Source organism: Pinus tabuliformis, chromosome Q (assembly GCF_031772625.1).
Source record: "Pinus tabuliformis cultivar Carrire ecotype Pingquan chromosome Q, CPIR1, whole genome shotgun sequence".
Classification (NCBI taxonomy): Eukaryota; Viridiplantae; Streptophyta; class Pinopsida; order Pinales; family Pinaceae; genus Pinus; species Pinus tabuliformis.
This window is the reverse complement of record NC_142296.1, coordinates 382,113,199-382,132,847: the sequence shown is the minus strand read 5'-3', so window position 1 is coordinate 382,132,847 and position 19,649 is coordinate 382,113,199. Positions and strand designations below refer to the sequence as shown.

General features: G+C 37.9%; 1 protein-coding gene across 1 annotated transcript; it reads right to left on the bottom strand.

The window, feature by feature from the left end:
* Positions 1-9,370: 9,370 nt before the first annotated feature.
* Positions 9,371-11,898, bottom strand: LOC149219777 (beta-amylase 3, chloroplastic-like). The gene is made up of 4 exons (XM_089382677.1): positions 11,121-11,898; positions 10,792-11,002; positions 10,553-10,663; positions 9,371-10,425 (listed from the first exon to the last, which is right to left on the bottom strand). The coding sequence occupies exons 1-4, from the start codon at positions 11,669-11,671 to the stop codon at positions 9,622-9,624; spliced, it is 1,677 nt and encodes a 558-aa protein (XP_089238803.1). The 5' UTR covers positions 11,672-11,898; the 3' UTR covers positions 9,371-9,621.
* Between the last annotated feature and the right edge of the window lie 7,751 nt (positions 11,899-19,649).

Below are 19,649 nucleotides of genomic sequence, written 5' to 3'. Positions count from 1 at the left end.
GCGAATAGACCCAATATGAGATTGTGCATCATTTTCAATCCACTTATGAAAATTCTTAAATGTTTGAAAAGCATCAGATTTGTTCTTCAATAAGTAAACCCAACACATTCTGGTGTAATCATCAATAAATGTCATGATATATTTATTTCCATTTGCAGAAGGAACAGGCATTGGACCACATAAATCTGAATGAATAAGTTCAAGCTTCCTATGTGCTCTTGAATGTGAATCATGAAAAGACTGTTTGCTATGCTTTCCTAGAATGCAAGCATCACATTGTTTATGTTTTCTAGGAATTGTAGGCAAACCAGCAACACCATTTTTCTTCAACAAGCGGAGACTATCATAGTTTAAATGCCCAAATCTAGCATGCCATAATAAACTTGATGGAAGTGTACATTCTTCATGATGAGAAATATATGAGAAATGCTGTGCATGAGCAGAGGTTCCTTGCAGTTTAAGGAGTCTTTCTTCTTCTATACCCCTCATGACAAGTGAGTGGTCAGATGCCTTTCTTACCTCAAGCTTGCCATCAAACATGTGAATGGAGTGACCTTGCTGGCGGATGTGGACCAGGGACAGCAAGTTTCTCTTCAGCTGTGGGAGATATAGAACATGATCCAGAAGAAAGTCTGGAAGACCAGGCAGTTTAAGCCTGATTGTGCCAAGCCCTGATGGCTTGATTTTTGACTGATCTGCAAAGTATACTGCTCCATCAACATTGTTAGTGAAATCTTCAAAGAAATCTCTCCTATGAGTCATATGACAGGTTGCTCCTGAATCAAGCAACCAGTCATTTTTCGAAGAAGCAAGTGAAGCATTAAACAAATCTTCATTTACTCCAATATTACATTGTGCCTCAATATAGTGTGCAGATTCGGGTGCTTTACCTTTGTCTGAGTCATCAGTTTTACCTTTCTGCTGATTTCTTCTCTGCTCAACTTTGTCCCATGGTAGCTTGCATGTAGAAGCATCATGTGATCCATTTCGTTTGCAGCGAATGCAATGCAGATCTGCCTTTTCTGCTTGAGGATGTCTGCCCCCCCTGCCTCTGAAGTATCTTCCTCTTCCTCTTCGTCCACCTCTTCCTCTTGTAGAATCTTGAGCAGGCTGCTTTTCTTTATGAGCAAGGCAAACAGTCTCTTCAGAAGATTCAGGGACTGTTTTCTTTCCAAAGGCTTTCTCTCTTTCAGCAAACTTTTTCACAAGAGTGTCAAAGGTTATATCTTTAAGATTTCCATTTGCTTGTAAAGACTCAAGATAGTTAGAGTAGGTAGGATAGAGTGCTTTGAGAAAGGCAATAAGAGAGATATCCAGCTCAACCTTAGTGGATTTAATGTCATGCACTATAGATTTTATTTCAGAAGCAAGAGTAAGAGGATCATTATTTTTCAGTTCAAGAGTGAAGAGTTTAATCATGAGCTGAACAACTTCAAGTGCAGAATGTGTATCATAGAGTTCTTTCAGCTTTTGTAAAGCTTCAAAGGCAGTGGAATAGGATGAAATATGACGACTTACTTCCTCATTTACAGATGTTGCGATCAATGCAAAGGCTTTGCTGTTCTTGTTTTCCCAAATGGCGAGTTCTTTGTCTGATGTGGGCTGCACAGGGTCTTTGTCTTCTTCTCCGACACACACTCCTTTCCACAGCTCATTGTAGATGAGGGTGTGTTTCACCATCCGAGACCATTCAGAATAGTTCTCCTTGCCAGTGAGAACTATTCCGACCATAGAAATGATTGAATGCATTCTGTAAAAAAAAATTATCTCTGCCAAAAAAGCTTCTGTTGATAGAAAACTTCTGCTGGGAAAAAAAATCCTTATGTCACAGCAAGACTTCTGCTGGAAAAAAAATCTTATATATATATTAGTGTTCAACAGAGAAAAAGAAAGCGCTCATATGTATCTTCAACATATATCACTGTTCAATAGAGAAAAAGGAGAGTGCTGTATCTTCAACATATATCACTGTTCAATGAAAAAATCAAGGGCGCTCAAATCACTGCAATACTACATATGCTTTGAAAATCACTGCAATACTACATAAGCTTTGAAACTCTGACTGATATAATGATTCTGATATATATATCACTCTGACTGCTTTTGAAAAACTGCGACAGGTTACAAATATATATATCACTTAGACCTCAGTGTTACAAATCTACACAGGTAACAGATGCCTGGAAGTACAATAATCATGAATTGAAAATTTAATCTGATAAGCTGGCAGCATATACTTGCAGAACACTTTAGCGTTGGAAAGGTTCAACATTATGACAGTGGAAATGTTAGCACATTGCTATATCATTTAAGATTTTTGTAAAGAATGACCTCATTTCCATCCAGAGCGCAGAACGCAACTATTCAAAATAAGTATGCAAATAGCCCATTAAGGCCACCACTGGCTCCACTCATGAAAAGAAATTTCTTCAGATTGAGAGGTTCATCCCTGAAGTATCCTTGACGTGGGTTAAAATTTCTTCCAAGTTCATGCCGAGGGTTATATAGACAGAGACCGATACCAACCGAGATCAATTGAATGGATATAGCACGTATATTCAAACCGCCAGCACAAAAACGGATGGCTATACACTACTCAAACCGGTGTCAATATAACAACTGCCACTGTTTTATTAAAAACGATACCACTGTTTTATGAAAACGATACCACTGTTTTATGAAAGCAATGCCACTGTTTCAAAGAAAACGATGCCGCAGTTCTTACAACGCAGGCAGGTATCACCATTCACCATATACCAGTCACCATATACCCACAGTTCTTTAAAAAACACAGTCTCCCAATGTATTTCTCAAAAAACACAGTCATGCAATGGTCATTAAAAATACGCATCCAGCATTAAAAATCGCAGTCTCAGCTTGCATCAATACATCATTAAAATACGCATCCAGCATTTGAAAATCGCAGTCTCAGCTTGCATCAATACATCATTAAAATACGCAGTAATAAACCACAGTTCTTTTTAAACGCAGCAATACACTATTCTACCATTACTTCAACGCATTCACCGTCACTCTTCATTAAACTAAGAAGGCAGCCAAAATCTTGAACGCATACCACAGTCACCATTAAAAGAAAACGATACCTCAGTTCTTAGTTCAACAACATCAACGCATAGGTAACGGACGCAGTACTCAAGGTCTGAGGGCGCAGTCTCCAGAGGCACAGTCTCTGGCAGTCAGTGAGCAGTGTCAGTCTGAGAGGCGTTCAGCACAGAACTGACCAGGAGTTACAACCAATTTGGGACCTGTGCTCTGATACCATGTCAGGCCAGGGTAACTCCAGCAATGAGCGCAAGAAAACAATTGAATGAAAAAATACTGATTGATTGATTTATTCATTAGCCAGCACTTTATTTATACACATATAAAACGGATCAGTTCATCTTCTAGATGACTGTCCGACTTCACCTCATCCGTTTCGGATTAGGTGTCAACAGATCTATTGAAGAGCAATAGGAAGAAGGATTCAAAAGCCCGTGTGTTTTTGTATCAAGCAGTGGACCAAAGTGTGTTTCCAAGGATAGCAGTAGCTAAGACATCCAAAGAAGCATGGCAAACCCTCAAGACAGCCTATCAACGCATGGAGAAAGTGAAGACAGCAAAATTACAATTGTTGAGGAAAGATTTTGAGAATTTGTGCACGAAAGAGTCAGACAATATTGACTCATTCTTCACACATGTAATTGGTCTGGTCACACAGATAAGGACTCATGGAGAAACTCTTGAAGAAAGGAGGATTGTGGAGAAAATATTGAGGGTCCTACCCTCAAAGTTTGATGTGATTGTCACCACCATAGAAGAAACAAAGGATCTCTCAAACTTTTCAGTTGATGAACTTCATGCATCACTGATAACACATGAGCATAGGTTGAGTAGAAATGAAAACTCATCTCTAGAGCAAGCCTTCAAGACCCAGATGTCTTTTGGAAGATGAAGAGGTCAAGGCAGAGGAAACAAGAGAGGAAGAGGCAGAAGCCAAAACAGAGGTGGAAGAAACAGTCCAGCAAATGCTCAAGGAAGGGGCAGCAATCCAAATCAGAACCAAGGCCAAGGCAGCAGCCAACAAAGAGGACAACATCATGCTCAAGGACAAAGGTATGAAAAATCCAATGTCCAATGTTATTACTGTAAAAAATATGGGCATTATGCAAATGAATGTAGGAAGAAGCAGCATGATATGAGTAATAAACCAAATGCAAATGTCACTAGAGAAAACATCAGTCAAGATAATGTGTTTTTAGCTTGTAACATGGCTGAAACAAATAGTAATGATATATGGTTTCTAGATTCCGATTGTAGTAACCATATGACAGGAAACATAGCCCTGCTGTCAAACCTAGATAAAAATGTGAAATCAGAAGTCACACTAGGAACTGATAGCAAAATTTTTGTTATGGGAAAAGGAGAAGTAAAAATATTTACAAAGAAAGGTGAGAAGAAAACCATAGCAGATGTCTACTATGTTCCTGGAATGAGATGTAACCTCTTAAGTATTGGACAGCTTGTTCAAAAGGAGTACAATGTATTCTTTGTGAATGATGTATGCACCATCATGGATAGAGCACCCAACAAAAGATGTATTGCTGAAGTGAAGATGACAAGGAACAGGATGTTCCCTCTCAGAATAAGGGCAGATTTAAAAAACAAAGGAGAAATTGCAGCAGTTACCCAAGAGGCTTTCCAAAGCATGCCAAAGGATGAAAATTGGTTGTGGCACTTGAGATTTGGACATCTCAATTTTGGAGGTCTTAACTTGTTGAGCAGAAAAGGAATGGTAAGAGGATTACCATTGATAGAGAAACCTGACAGCCTTTGTGAAGGTTGTATCTTGGGAAAACAACACAGAGAAAGTTTTCCATCAGGGAAAAGTATAAGGGCAAAGGCACCCTTAGATATTGTCCACTCAGATTTATGTGGACCGATGCAAACTCCATTACTAGTAGGCAGCCAATATTTTCTAACATTCATTGATGATTTCACCAGAAAGACTTGGGTCTATTTCTTGAAGAACAAAAGTGAAGTGTTTGAAAAATTCTGAAATTTCAAGGCACTTGTAGAAAATCAAAGCGGGCTGCATATCAAAGTTTTGAGAACTGACAGAGGAGGTGAGTATATCTCCAAAGAATTCCTACGGTTTTGTAGAGAAAATGGAATTCACAAACAATTTACAGCTAGGTACACCCCACAGCAAAATGGAGTTGCTGAAAGGAAGAACAGGACCATCATGGATATGGCGAGGAGCATGTTGAAGGCAAAGCATTTGCCAAATGATTATTGGGCTGAAGCTGTACATTGTGCAGTTTATATTTTGAATAGGTGTCCTACAAAAGCAGTCATGAACAAAGTGCCGGAAGAAGCATGGAGTGGGAGAAAGCAAGGTGTCACCCACTTGAAATTTTTTGGATGTGTGGCCTATGCACACATTCCAGATCAGCTAAGGAGGAAGTTGGACAGCAAAGGGGAGAAATGTATTTTCATTGGATACAGTGAGGAATCCAAAGCTTACAGGTTGTATATCCCATCTACCAAGAAGTTTTTTGTTAGTAGAGATGTTCAGTTCATTGAGGAGGAAGCTTGGGATGGAAGCATAGAGAAAACAGTGAATGTTAAAAACTGTTTGTCTCATGATGAAGATGATGAGGAGGTGGCTGAAATACATCCCCAAATAGCAGCGCCAACACAAGGACAGCAAGGAACACCCTTGAGGATAAATGAAAGTGCTTCTCCAAGCACACCACAAGGAGGAAATTCAAGTGCATCTTCAAGCACTTGCACACCGAATGAAAGAGGTAAGAAATTCAGAAACTTAAGTGATATTTATGATGAAGGAATGAATTCATTGTTTGCCTTGTATTGTCATGTTGATGACCCTATTCATTTCGAAGATGCAATTAAGGATAAGAAATGGATAGAAGCTATGGATGAGGAGATCAATGCCATAGAGAGAAACAAGACATGGGATTTGGTTGAGCTACCAAAAGGTAAAGAGGTCATAGGAGTCAAATGGGTCTACAAGACCAAGAGCAACGCTGAAGGCAAGATAGAAAGACACAAGGCAAGGCTGGTTGTCAAGGGATACAAGCAGCAGTATGGGAGAGATTATGAGGAAACTTTCGCACCGGTTGCAAGAATGGAAACCGTGAGAGCAGTGTTGTCCATAGCAGCACAAAACAAGTGGAAAGTTTACCAAATGGACGTGAAGTCAGCATTCCTGAATGGAGTGTTAATGGAAGAGGTTTACATTGAACAACCTCTAGGCTATGAGAAGAAAGGCCAAGAGCACAAAGTGTGCCGATTGAAGAAAGCTCTCTATGGGCTGAAGCAAGCGCCAAGAGCATGGTACAGTAGGATAGATTCCTATCTACTGGAGAATGGATTTGACAAATGTGAAGGAGAACCCACAGTCTACATCAAAGAAAAAGATGGTAAATTGCTAATTGTTGTATTATATGTTGATGATGTGATTTTTACAGGTAATGATGACTACCTCATTGAACAGTTCAAAACAGTCATGAAAGAAGAATTTGAAATGACTGACATGGGTTTGCTGAGATACTTCTTAGGAATAGAAGTAGATCAAAATGAAAATGGAATTTTTATCTCACAGGCAAAATATGTAAATGAAGTGTTGGAAAGATTCCATATGCAAGAGTGCAAGGCAGCAATCACTCCCACAATAATGGGATTAAAACTCAGCAAAGAGGACAGCAGCAAGGATTTTGATCCTAGCTTGTACAAGAGCATAGTTGGCAGCCTTATGTATTTAACTGCAACTAGGCCTGACATAATGTATGCTGTTAGTTTAATTTCCAGATTCATGGAGAGGCCAAAGGAAGCACATTGGCAGGCAGCAAAAAGAATTCTGAGGTATGTTAAAGGTACTAAAAGTTTTGGCATCTTATATAATGTCTCAGAACATTCAGATTTAGTTGGATACACTGATAGTGATTGGGCTAGAAGTGTAGATGATCGGAAAAGCACTTCCGGTTATGTTTTTCACATGGGTTCAGGAGCCATTTCATGGGCTTCTAAGAAGCAGTCCATTGTAGCATTGTCTACAGCAGAGGCAGAATATGTGGCAGCTACAGCAACAGCATGTCAAGCAGTTTGGATGAGAAGAATGTTGAGGAGCTTAGGCCAAGAGCAGGCAAAAGCAACAGTGATTTTTTGTGACAATAGCTCAGCTATTGCATTATCCAAGAATTCGGTGTTTCATAAGAGAACGAAACACATCAACACAAGGTTTCACTACATCAGAGAATTGGTGAGCAATGGAGAAATTGTTCTACAACATTGCAGGACTCAGGAACAGGTAGCAGACATTCTGACAAAGCCACTGGACCAGAAAAGCTTTGAATTTTTGAGGAAGTGTTTGGGTATGACTGAATGCCCAGCAGTTGAAATTAAAGGGGAGTGTTGAAATATTAATTTCAACCTGCCGTACAGCTGCATTAAACGGCAACACAAAACCATTCCCGAAAACCACCTATCTTTATCGCACCGCCTTTTGGCAAAGGCTGTTTTTCCGTGGAGCCCTCCGACACAATCAGCTACTGCCACGCGTCTGCTGTACGAACCCAATACTGCCCTTCTCCCGGACGTTAAAAGTCGTTTGGTTTGTGTGAATTTGGTGTGCGAAATGCGTTCGATCAGGTCAACGCATATGGATTCGATCCAACCTGCCAGAACGTTAATTTTACTTTTATCGCCAGCTTTATTTAATGCACTTTAATGAACTGTCATAGTCGTTGGTAAATGTTTTAATTTTTGTTTGCACGGAAGTATGGGGAATTTAAAACAGGTATGGGTAAGTCTTTTTTTATTTATCATTTGGTTGCATATTTATCATATACGATATATATGTTTTGTTATGTGTTGACTTTGTAATTTGGGAAAAGCACACGGGAAGAAGAAAAGAGGGCTCGCGGCAGCGAATGAAAAACAGGGGATTCACATAGCAGTGAAAATGGCAAGGGTTCTTCAAAGAATATGTAATGCAAAGTGGAATGCACAGCAGTGCTAATGTGAGGTGCAGTAAATGTAATTTTTTTTTTGTAATTTCAATATATGAAATGTAAAATGTAATATGCCCAGCAGCACAAGAAGAAGAAGTTTTTTTTGAGAGTGAAAAATATTGGCCGTGAATGAAAAGAGTACAAAATATTTTTACAGCAGTAAACCCATGTAACGAATTTATTTTTACAACAGTAAATGTAAAAGTTTTTCACACAGCAGTGAATGAAGATTTTACACAGCAGTGTAAAAATCATTTGTAAAAGAGGCAAAGTTTTTTTTGGTAAAAGTTTTTGGGTGAATCCCTCTGAGAGAGAGGAAGAAAATTGTATCAGGCAGTTTATAAATTAATATAAGTTTATTTTAGCTGAGAAACTTTGCTCTGCTCAGAAATTTTTTTTGGGCTTCCCTGTGCAAAAGATCCTGTGGCAGAAACAGAGTATTTCCTCTGTTCAATATTTGTTTGAAATTACCAGAAATTTCCAACATTTTCAAAAACCGTAGAAAACATTATATTGGAAAATTTTACATTATAAACTTATAACGATAATGCAATGGACATGTGGCTATGTTTCATAATTCAATGTGGCTTTTAACAAAGATGGTTTTTAACCAACATGACACGTTTCAAAATAAGTTATGAATGAATCTAATTTTTATTAATCATTATATGTGGCCAATTATTAATGGCATAGTAAATTTTTAATCATAGTTTGGTAAAAAATTAATTTAAACAGGGTTTAAACACTTGATTTAAATATGCAAGGAAGTTATCAATTTCAATTTCATTCATTGATGGAGTGGCGACAACGAGAATATACTGGCATCTTTCAATTTAGACCATCCGATCAAAAAGATTAATTAGGAAAATGATTAAAGTGCCCAATTCCAATAAGAGGGATACCTATCTGAGTAAATAAAATTTATATATAATAAAATAATATTTTAATATATATTATGAATTAATATTTATAAATATTTATTTTCCATTTAATTTATATAACTACATCTATATAATTATTTAAAAAGTTTCACCTAAATTAAAAAAGAAAAACAAAAATAAAAACCAAATAAAATATTACGAAATCCATTATTAAACTAATCCCGAGAAGTCACTTCCTCGCGAACACAACGGCCGGTTCCATCAGGAAGTCATTTCTTTCCAGAAACTCTGAAAACATTGTTGGGTTAGAATTGTCCTCTGTCACTCTTCAGTCTCGATAAATGCAAACCCTTTTATACATGATATGATGTCCAGTTTACAAATACTTTTAAATTCATGATATGAAGTCGACTTTACAAATGCATAGATATTTATACAAGGTATTGAGTATTCCACTCATACAATTATTTTATTTTATACCGTATGTACAGTATTCCACGTATATAAACGATGATGAATCACTTGACAAATAAAACTATGCCCTGACCTTTTATGCGCAAGCACATTCTCTGCTGCGTCGAATTTTAATATTTTTTTATGGACTGACTACAAACTTTTGATAAATCTGGAAACAACAAATTTTATGTGATGATGTAATATGTCCTCTTAGTTATGCACATCAGTGGGCAGATTAAAAGCTAAAGCTAAGCGTGCATAAGAGCTGCGGCATCATTTCTCAGATACGCAGCGGCATTGAACTTGATCTCAGTTTCACAGCGATCCTCCTCTCCATGCCCTAGTGCTCGTCCCTCGCTCATATTCCGTACAAACCACACGAAGCGATGCCAGTTCTCGCTCTGAAACATTTTCTGGTTCATCCTTAGATAAGTGAAAGCGCACATCTTGGACTCGCTGTCATTACTATCACGCGGCTTGAGATTTGAATTGCGCATGATTTGGGCGTATGCACTTCCATCGAACCTCTGCAACGCATTCTCCCCAGCAAGGCCCACACCTGTTTTCCTCGTAGCCTCTGTAACCTGCCTCAGAAGCCCCTCAGGACTGCACCGCGCATGCTGTGGCTGCTCTCCATCTTTCATCTCAAAGCAGGTGAAGTTCAGAACAGTTCGGTGTTTCTTAAACAGACGTGCAATGGGGAGATACCCATCGCTTTCTCTTGTGTTATAGTACCCTGCAGTCAGCTCTGCAGCGTGAGATTTTGAGCCGTAGTGCCAGTGGATCCCTGAAACTTTTCCAGATAATCTGGCACCGCTGCCCCTGAAAACGCCCTTTGCAGCACTCAGAATTCGGTCGCCATGAGCGAGAAGCATCTCCGAATACCAACTGAGGAAGAATCTGCCATAATCGGTGTCCCATGTTCCTTCTCTCCGAAAGAAGCCAGCGTCTTCCGGAAACTGGTTATAATTCCCTGAATCGCGAGGGCAGTCTCGCCCCCAATCGCCATGCTCAGCGGCCTCTGCACGGGCTCTTAAGGACGCCTTCATGTACTGTGCAAATATTGGATTCCAAACATTTAGGTGGTTACAGTAATTTTAATGCGGTCATACAGAGAAATATATTGGATTCTCGTATTTGTATCACAGATTTGAATTTATCATTGTCAAGCTGATTTACCTTGTCATAGCACTGAAATTCGCCAATCCCAGGGAAGCGCCACGTGCCGTTGCTCTCAGGATACGAGGGATACCTCAGCTCTCCACAAGGCCCCATTCCAACTTGAATTTCCTGCACATTTGTCAAACTCGCATTCTCAGGAAGGAAACAAAACAAAACCTATTCGGATCAACCGCAGACTTGAAATGGAAATTAAATCTACGTTTCAATTAATTGGAGAGAGAATTAGATGGGCATACCACTATGACTTTTCCGAGCATATCTCTGAACGTATCTCTGAAACTTCTCATATAATCTGCGTATACCTGAATCGGCGTTCTTCCCTTAAGCACAGGCAGGGTGTCGCATCCTAATGAGATATACTCTTTGTTTCTCCTTCCAGCCTTATCGGTGTATACCAAATCTGGATTACTCTCGACTTCTTCCAAAGCCCAGCGAGGTAAGGGAATACTACATCCACAACAGAACAAACAATCATTCAATCTCTCATCGCACACCTATATATAGAAACATACTTAATTGACAGTACATTAAGCATATTAACAAAAGATTAAGATGATATGCTTACTTGCAAGTGTCGCCAACGTTTCCTCCACATTGGTGGAATGACATTACTGCCTGAAGCTTCAACCCATGCTTGCTAACCATTTCAACGAGCTCCTTATATCCGGACCAATTGTAGTTACCAGGGCCATCTTTCTCTACCAAACCCCACCACACGTCCACCATTACGCCTTCCACTCCTCCACTTTTCAGCGCCATGAGGCTAGCATTCAGGGCGCGCTTTCGATTAAGGGTGCCATTGGCTTTCACCGTATCCAGAGGCAGCATCACAAAAACCGGCACTCCTTGAATAGCTACTTCACTAATTGCAGGGCTTTGGTGCATCGACTCTTTCTCAATAACAGTCTGGGTTTGCACACTGTAGGCCTTAGACAACCCGGTCCTCTGCTGCTGTGAAATTCTCAAAGGCAGTTTCATGTCATTCATTCTAAGAACTTCCTTCATGGGATTTTTGAGGCATATCTTCGGACCGTCTACTTTCTCCGCAAAACATTCAGAACGACAGAGGATGGTATTGCTAGAATTGGAAGAACACGTACAAGTGAGACTAAACATTTTCGACAGATCTATGGGCAGCTTAACAGAGGAAATTCTTAAAGACTGAGAACTGCTATTACTAAGGTAGGTAAACTGATAACTTCAGACCCTGCTGGAGGTTTATTCTTATAGGAGGTGGGCACTGGGCATGGCTAATGAACTTTCGGAGCGGCACACCAGCGATAAAAGGCCAATTGTGGGCTCGCCAACTGACATCAAGTCAGTGGTGAAATTGATGCCGAAACTGCACACAAAAGTTTTAACGAGTTGATGGTTGGATTGATTTCAAAATTCTAACCACTGATAACGGAGGAGGGATGGAGAGACAAACGATGGAAGTGCCACGTGGATACAAGCAGCAATGAATTCAAGCTATTTTTCAGAATCTTAACTCGACGAGGGTAGATATCAATCTGATTTCATCCACGTAATCTCTTGATCTATCTTGGTTTGATTTAATTGGATAAATGCAAGATTTAAGTAGAAGTTATCGATAATAATATTAAAGAAAAAGGTATCGATTTTATTAGGATATTTTCGGCACAAATATCTGAACCGTAAAGTCCATGAATATGTTATATTTTTACCATGTGCGCAGAAACTTGAGCGTGGAGCCATTGTAGCTGAATACATGACAGGTAAGGTCGTCGTGCTGGCCTGCTGGGGTCTTCATTGGTTGGCCATTAAACGAACGACATCCGTTCTTATTCCTCAATGCCAAATTGCTCTTGTAATTTGCCGACTCTACTTGTTGAGTCATACATTTTTTCCGAACAGGAGAAATTGTTGCCGACTCGACTTGTTGAGTCATTTTTTTCGAACAGAAGAAATGGTTGCCGACTCTACTTGTTGAGTCATACATTTTTTTTCGAACAGAAGAAATGGTTGCCGACTCGACTTGTTGAGTCCTACATTTTTTTTCGAACAGAAGAAATGGTTGCCGACTCTACTTGTTGAGTCATACATTTTTTTCGAACAGAAGAAATGGTTGCCGACTCGACTTGTTGAGTCATACATTTTTTTTTCGAACAGAAGAAATGGTTGCCGACTCTACTTGTTGAGTCATACATTTTTTTTCGAACAGAAGAAATGGTTGCCGACTCGACTTGTTGAGTCATACATTTTTTTTTCGAACAGAAGAAATGGTTGCCGACTCTACTTGTTGAGTCATACATTTTTTCTCGAACAGAAGAAATGGTTGCCGACTCTACTTGTTGAGTCATACATTTTTTTTCGAACAGAAGAAATGGTTGCCGACTCTACTTGTTGAGTCATACATTTTTTTTTCGAACAGAAGAAATGGTTGCCGACTCTACTTGTTGAGTCATACATTTTTTTCGGACAGAAGAAATGGTGTCTGGAACAGTTCTCAAACATATATAAGTCTTCTTTAGGATTGGATTACAGGATCCAAAGTCTGGTTTAAGATTAGATTACAAAGTCTTGTTTAAGATTAGATTACAAGATCCGTAAAAATCAAACTTCTCCACCCAACTATTAAACTAAATTTTTAAAATAAATTCATCTACAATTTTCAAACATATAAGTCTGGTTTAGGATTGGATTATAGGATCCAAATTCTTGTTTAAGATTAGATTACAAGATCCGTAAAAATCAAACCTCTCCACCAAACTATTAAACCAAATCTTTAAAATAAATTCATATATTAGGTAAAAAGTACTGGTTAGAAAGCAAAAGCTTATGTACTTTTGAAGCATTTTCACTGTTTAAATGTCGAAAAGCTATGAACATAGTGAGAGAACTCAGAGTCTATCCGGACGCGGATAAATAGTAGTCAAAATATGGGGTTTGAATAACTAACGGCAGTTATTGTTCGAAGAAAGTTAAAGTTAAGTAATTTAAAAAATTATGCGCTTTTTATAAAAGATTTCGAATTAAGAAAGAATTTTATAAGAAGTTATTGTTTTAATTAATGAATATAAATTTTAATTAAAAATTTATTTTATTTTATTTTTTAAATTAAATATTATTATATAAAAAATGCAAGTTATATTAGGAAGTCTGGTTTTAAAGAATATTTTCAACATTTTAGTGTCACATATTAAATTGTTTTAAGATTTTTATTTTCTCTCTTTTTTTTAATATACATCAATTTAATCTATAGAGTTATTATTTACAATTGAGAATAAGGTCATATTCACATTGTTTAGAGAAAGCTCTATTGCTTCCGGTTCAACAAAGTTTAGGATTTCTTTATCACTGTTTGAATGGTCAGACTCATGGTAGCGTTTTTTCCCGTTGATTACAGACAAAATTAGTGCTAATACTCTTTCATTCCTTTTTGCGAAGTGATTCTCCTGTACTGAGAGGTGAGGCAAATCTACAAGGGTCTACAATGAATCTTGAGAAGTTGAGGTATTACGAGTTGACTTTGGCTGCTGAGAAAAATCCTTGTTATGGCTTGTCACATTCTTAAAACTTGTTGTCTTCTGATCTCACCATCCACTATTGGGTTTTCTTGACTCTTGGGAGCCAGACTTCCCTTTTGAGGCAAGGCACGCATTTTGAATATGTCCAAGTCGCTGACAAATTCTACCCCTGAAAGCAATATTTTCGTAATCGAAAGGTTGAAGATATTCATTTCCATCCTATTTTAGAATGATTTTATAGAGTAGTCCTTCACTTAAATCCAATTCAACACATGCAGACAAATGAGATGAACCCATTAGCCAATCTTTCACTTTCTATTTTGCCGAAGCATCCAATTGAGTTTCTAACAACTTCGAGGAAGTTTTTCCGAATCCACTAAAGGGGCATGTTTGGGAACCTTACCCATATGGGAGTAACCAAAGACATCAAGGAAAGGGGGTTAAACTCTATAAACCATGGTTGAATCAAAAGACTCGCATGACCTCCGAACCAGGGCCCTTGGTCAAAAACTCTTTGTCAATCTTCAAGATCCTTAAAGACAACCACAAAATACCTTTTGGAACAAAATAGTAAATCTAAGTTCTAGGTCCAATTCTAGTGAAACTTAGCCTAGAGGGCAATAGCCAAGAGCTAGAAACCATTGAACTAGAGAATCACCATATGTCGTTGATAATCAATTATCATAATCTTAGTAAAAAACCCGTTCATCTGAAGCATTGGGGTGTCCGTTGAATGCTCCACCACAAAATCTTGGCCTAAAAAAGCCTTAGACTATTGGGAACATGAACCTGGCTTGAGGGCCTCTTCGAATGACAAGGGTTTTGATGCCAAAGATACCCCACCTCCTCTGGCACCTCCTCTCAAGCATGCAATGAGGGTAAAAGAGCCATCCTTATTGATGCCATAGTCTCTAAGATCATTTGTCATATTTAACGTCCTCCCTTCGAAAAACAGTCTCATCTCCCCCTATCATGTCCCCACTAGTATTTTTTTTTGGGTAAAACAACCACGATGCCATATAACTAAGAGTATGCTCCAAATAAGTTTTTTCCCCATACCATCAAACCATCTTTATATATATATATATATATATATATAAACGCGGGAACTACTTACCCCTATTACAACTATGGTACATTCCAATGTCAAAGTTATTTGATAAGGAGATTAACTCTCTATAAACCTTAGTTCCAATGATTAACGCAATTCGAATTCATATGTTGTACCTATACTTAACACTCTAATTATTAGTGTATACATGCATTGAATTTGTGTGACTATACGTGCTAGGCATCTCTAAGGTTTGTAATCTTCACACTTAATCTACAACACAAACCTTTTGCACATACGCTATGGTTGTAAGCCTATCAAAGTCTCTAAGTGACTTATGATAAGGCTTAACGGTTGAGTTTATTTAATTTTCCACCTTCAAGGTATTAGCACAATTTCCCCCCCCCCCTTGCAATAATGGAAGGGTTTATACTAGATACCATTACTCCATTACTCCACTGCATATTTCACACTTACCAAAGTTATTCGTCATACTAGGCTAGCCACCACCTATGTTTGTATTCAATTTCCTTCATTTTGTATGATATGAATGAATGACGATAGTGCCCCTCGATTTTAGGGATTCGTGGAGCAAACACTCATGCAACAAAAGGTCAATTTGTCTGTGATCAATACTAGAAAAAAATACATTATATGGCATAAAACATATATTGTTGTAGAGCAAGAACTACTGGTGATATCAGATATGATTTAAAAAGCAAGGGTTGTACTTGTGACTACTCTTATCATTCTCAAATCTCATATTTACAGTTACTAATGCCATGTGAGTGTTGGTTATGAAGTAACCTGCTTATGTTCAACTTAAAATTGGACTTTCTTTGCAAAAATTTATCTAAGAGATTTCTTTTTATATTGCATTAAATGTGGACTTCACTAGAACGAATGTGTGGTTAGAATAATTTTCTAATTACCATTCATTGTAAGAACAACCCTTCTTGTATTGACTAATCTCTGCATGTGAAAATGTCTTCATGATTCATTGTTTTTTTAGGAATTTCTTGGATTGTGGCTTGTTTGATATTTTGTCTTGTGTACAGGTTGTGTTGTATGCAGGTTATATGGATTACATATTCAAGCTATGGGTAATTGATTGATTGATTGTGTTTTTGTTTCTTCTTAGTTTATTCCATGACCATTAATAAGAAAGAAAAAGAGGCTTATGTGAAAATAGGTCAAAAATCTCATAGAAATTCATAGAAACTGCTTTATATGTTGAAGGAAGATGCAAAATGAGAGAATGAGAAGAAAGGTGATCAAATTTTCATATAAAAATCAGAAATAATATGTAGATAAATGTCTCTTATGTAGAAATATGTGGAGAGGAGATGCTTGCATCTAACAAACGGGTATCATTGCTTTTATTGTCATGTGTGGATGATGAGGAGAGACTCCAAATTGAGGATGGGGATTTTGTTTTTTCGAAGTTAAAGGTATGAGTGAGCTCAATGATGGAAAACCAAGAAAAGTGATGAATGTCAATATTATTTCCACCTGCAAGAAGACACCCCCAACTGTATCAACAATATCCATATATATCATTCCTAATTGTTATAGCTCAATTCTGCAAAGTTTAAATTTCAAAACAAAATTGCATAAAAATTTTACTTCTTTCTTCTATGCTACTCTTTCCTATACCACTGCCTTACGGCGTTTCCTTTGCAACATATAGTACAATGGCTAGTTTACTAAGTTTGGAATAGATTGAGTTTATGTGTACGATCCACTTAATATACCCACACCCTCACTTCACGTGGTGCCTATGGTTCTTCACCCACAAGCGAATTGGTCGTTGACACATGGTTTTATATCACGTGGCCTTCACCTGTGTTGCCAGATTTCCTGGAGTGAATGGTGGAGATTCATTCGACCGATCTAACGATATACAATTAATCTCAGGAGTCCTAACTCTATACATTCGTTGGAGCCCAAACCATTTTCTCTTTCGCCGAGTGTGAGTTCCAATCCGCAGGCAAGTCGTGTCAGACATGTCCAAGGTTAGGCAACTGGACTGAGATAGTCACTCAGGTCGTGGCGATGCATACTTCTCTTCGATGGCCAGGTAATGGAATATCAACCTCTGGTGCGACCTTGATGTATAATGTTATTTACTCTCTGAAAATGAATTACATTTTCCTACTGTCTCTTACAGTTCCTTTTGTTTACTTCGTCTCACAGTATCTCGGTTCTCCATTTTTTTTTTGTTAATTCATTGTTTGCCTTGTTTTCACCATTACGAGTTATAGGGCTTACTTAAATGATTCACAACAAGCTCATTTGCAGTCGCCTCGAGGAGAAATATCAACGCTGCACTGGACCTCTATTTCCTATTTCAACAGGTAGTTTTATTTGGTTTATTCGGGGGTCAAAACTCCAATAGCGAGTATTCCTGTGTGATTCTGGTTCGTAAAGTATTTACCCTTTTTTTGTGCCTTCCTTCTAAATTTTTCGTCGGCCATTTTTTATTTCGTCATGGGTTCTCTCGTCCCCTCACAGGTTCATGACCATCTATTCTTCGAAGGAGCAAGTATGAGTGTGGAACTCTTTGTTTTTTTCCTTTTCCTGCTATATTATTTTATAGTTTTCCCTTTTTTGGCACATGATAATTTACTGAACCTCGATTATTGATTTTTGATAACGTTCGCTAAAAAAAATCAGGAAAAATTAGAGCATGACTTCTTTCTACCTCATGCAATCCCTCACCGGGCAATTTTGATGAGTTGATCTTGTTTGTTTTCATTTTAATCTTCAGATAACTTTCCTGTTTCTCAATTTAGTTTCAAATGGTGTGTTTTTTTCTTCTTTATAGGTGTGTATTATCGTTTCCCTGCACTTACGCTGAGTAGAGCGATAGTCTCACCATCGCTAACTTCCATCACATGGGCACAGGTCGGTTCTACATCAATTTCCTCCTTTGTCAAGTTCTAAAACAACTTGCTCGACGTAGTTTCTATATCATGAGGCCGTGTGGGGACTTAAAGGTCACTGTCGACCATTCCAACTATATTGTGGGTTTATTTTATAATTGTTGGGAATTTTTTTAGTAAAATTTCAAAAACAAATTAACTGAATACAGAGACAATGTTCTGTTTTTCTCCAGGATCTTAACACAGGGAAGTTATAACTTATTTATGAGAACAGAGTATTACATACACCCACAAAAGCTTTGTATTCATTAAAATATAATGCCTGATACAAAATTCATCCTCTTTCTCTTTGAGGGATTCACCAAAAACATTTCAACAAAATTTACTCTGTCTCTTTATGAAAAGATTTACACTTTTGTGTGTAAATTTTTCATTTACCTTACTGCTATAAATAAAAAAAAATTGCTTACATTTACTGCTGTAAATGTAACTCCTTAGATTCCATTACATAACAAAAGGAAATCTTCTTCACTGTCGCGCTGCTGAACCTGTCTTGCTCTTCATGTTCAACAACAAAAACATTCACTGCATTACTGTGCGTAAATATATTTCATTTCACTGAACCAACCAGGAATTTTCAGGCTGCCCCGTTCTTTTTCTTCACACTGCTGTGTGTTTTTTTCATTTGCATTACAATGCATGTATATCAATGAACAAAACAAAATTACATATATTGTTTGACTTTTACCGTAAAACATAAAACTTACTCCCTTTAATTTAAAAACATTAAAATTAAAACTTATACCTAAAATCTACGACTAGCATTAAACTTCATTAAATGTTTTTCTGAAACGCTGGTCAAACAAAGCTTTTACTCCACGTAATGTCATTCCTTGTAGGCCCTGTATGCAACTTTGGGTTAATCGGACGGACATCCACCATCCTTTCAATTGAACGGTTCAGAACAATATCGAACGCCCCTTATTTGCTGAACGTTATGTCCTGATGAAAAAGCTATTTTGAAAATGTACAAAGGACACCCGTCAAAAAATGATTGCATTGGGTGCGTTTGGAGGAAAACCACTTTTCGCGAAAAGCGGTCCGATATGGTCAGGCGGTTTTGTGAATTAAGTGCAGCACGGCAAGTTGAAATTAATATTTCAACACTCCCCTTTAATTTCAACTACTGGGTTATCAGTCATACCCAAACATTTCCTCAAAAATTCAAAACTCTTCTGGTCCAATGGTTTGGTCAAAATGTCTGCAACCTGTCCCTGAGTCCTGCAATTTTGTAAAGTGATTTCTCCACTGCTTACCAATTCCCTGATGTAATGAAACCTTGTGTCAATGTGTTTCGTTCTCTTATGAAACACTGAATTTTTTGATAATGCAATAGCTGAGCTATTGTCACAAAAGATCACCGTTGCTTTTGCCTGCTCTTGGCCTAAGCTTCTTAACATTCTTCTCATTCAAACTGCTTGACATGTTGCTGCTGTAGTTGCCACATATTCAGCCTCTGCTGTAGACAACGCCACAATAGATTGTTTCTTAGAAGCCCATGAAATGGCTTCTAAACCCATGTGAAAAACATAACCGGAAATGCTTTTCCGATCATCTACACTTCCAGCCCAATCACTATGAGTGTATCCAACTAAATCTGAACGTTCTAA

Excerpts from the sequence above, each read along its gene's own strand:
- LOC149219777 (XM_089382677.1), bottom strand. The coding sequence starts at position 11,671 with ATGTTTAGTCTCACTTGTACGTGTTCTTCCAATTCTAGCAATACCATC. Across the intron at positions 10,664-10,791 it reads TGCTCGGAAAAGTCATAGTG|GAAATTCAAGTTGGAATGGG; the intron begins GTATGCCCATCT and ends ACAAATGTGCAG. Across the intron at positions 10,426-10,552 it reads AATTTCAGTGCTATGACAAG|TACATGAAGGCGTCCTTAAG; the intron begins GTAAATCAGCTT and ends ATATTTGCACAG.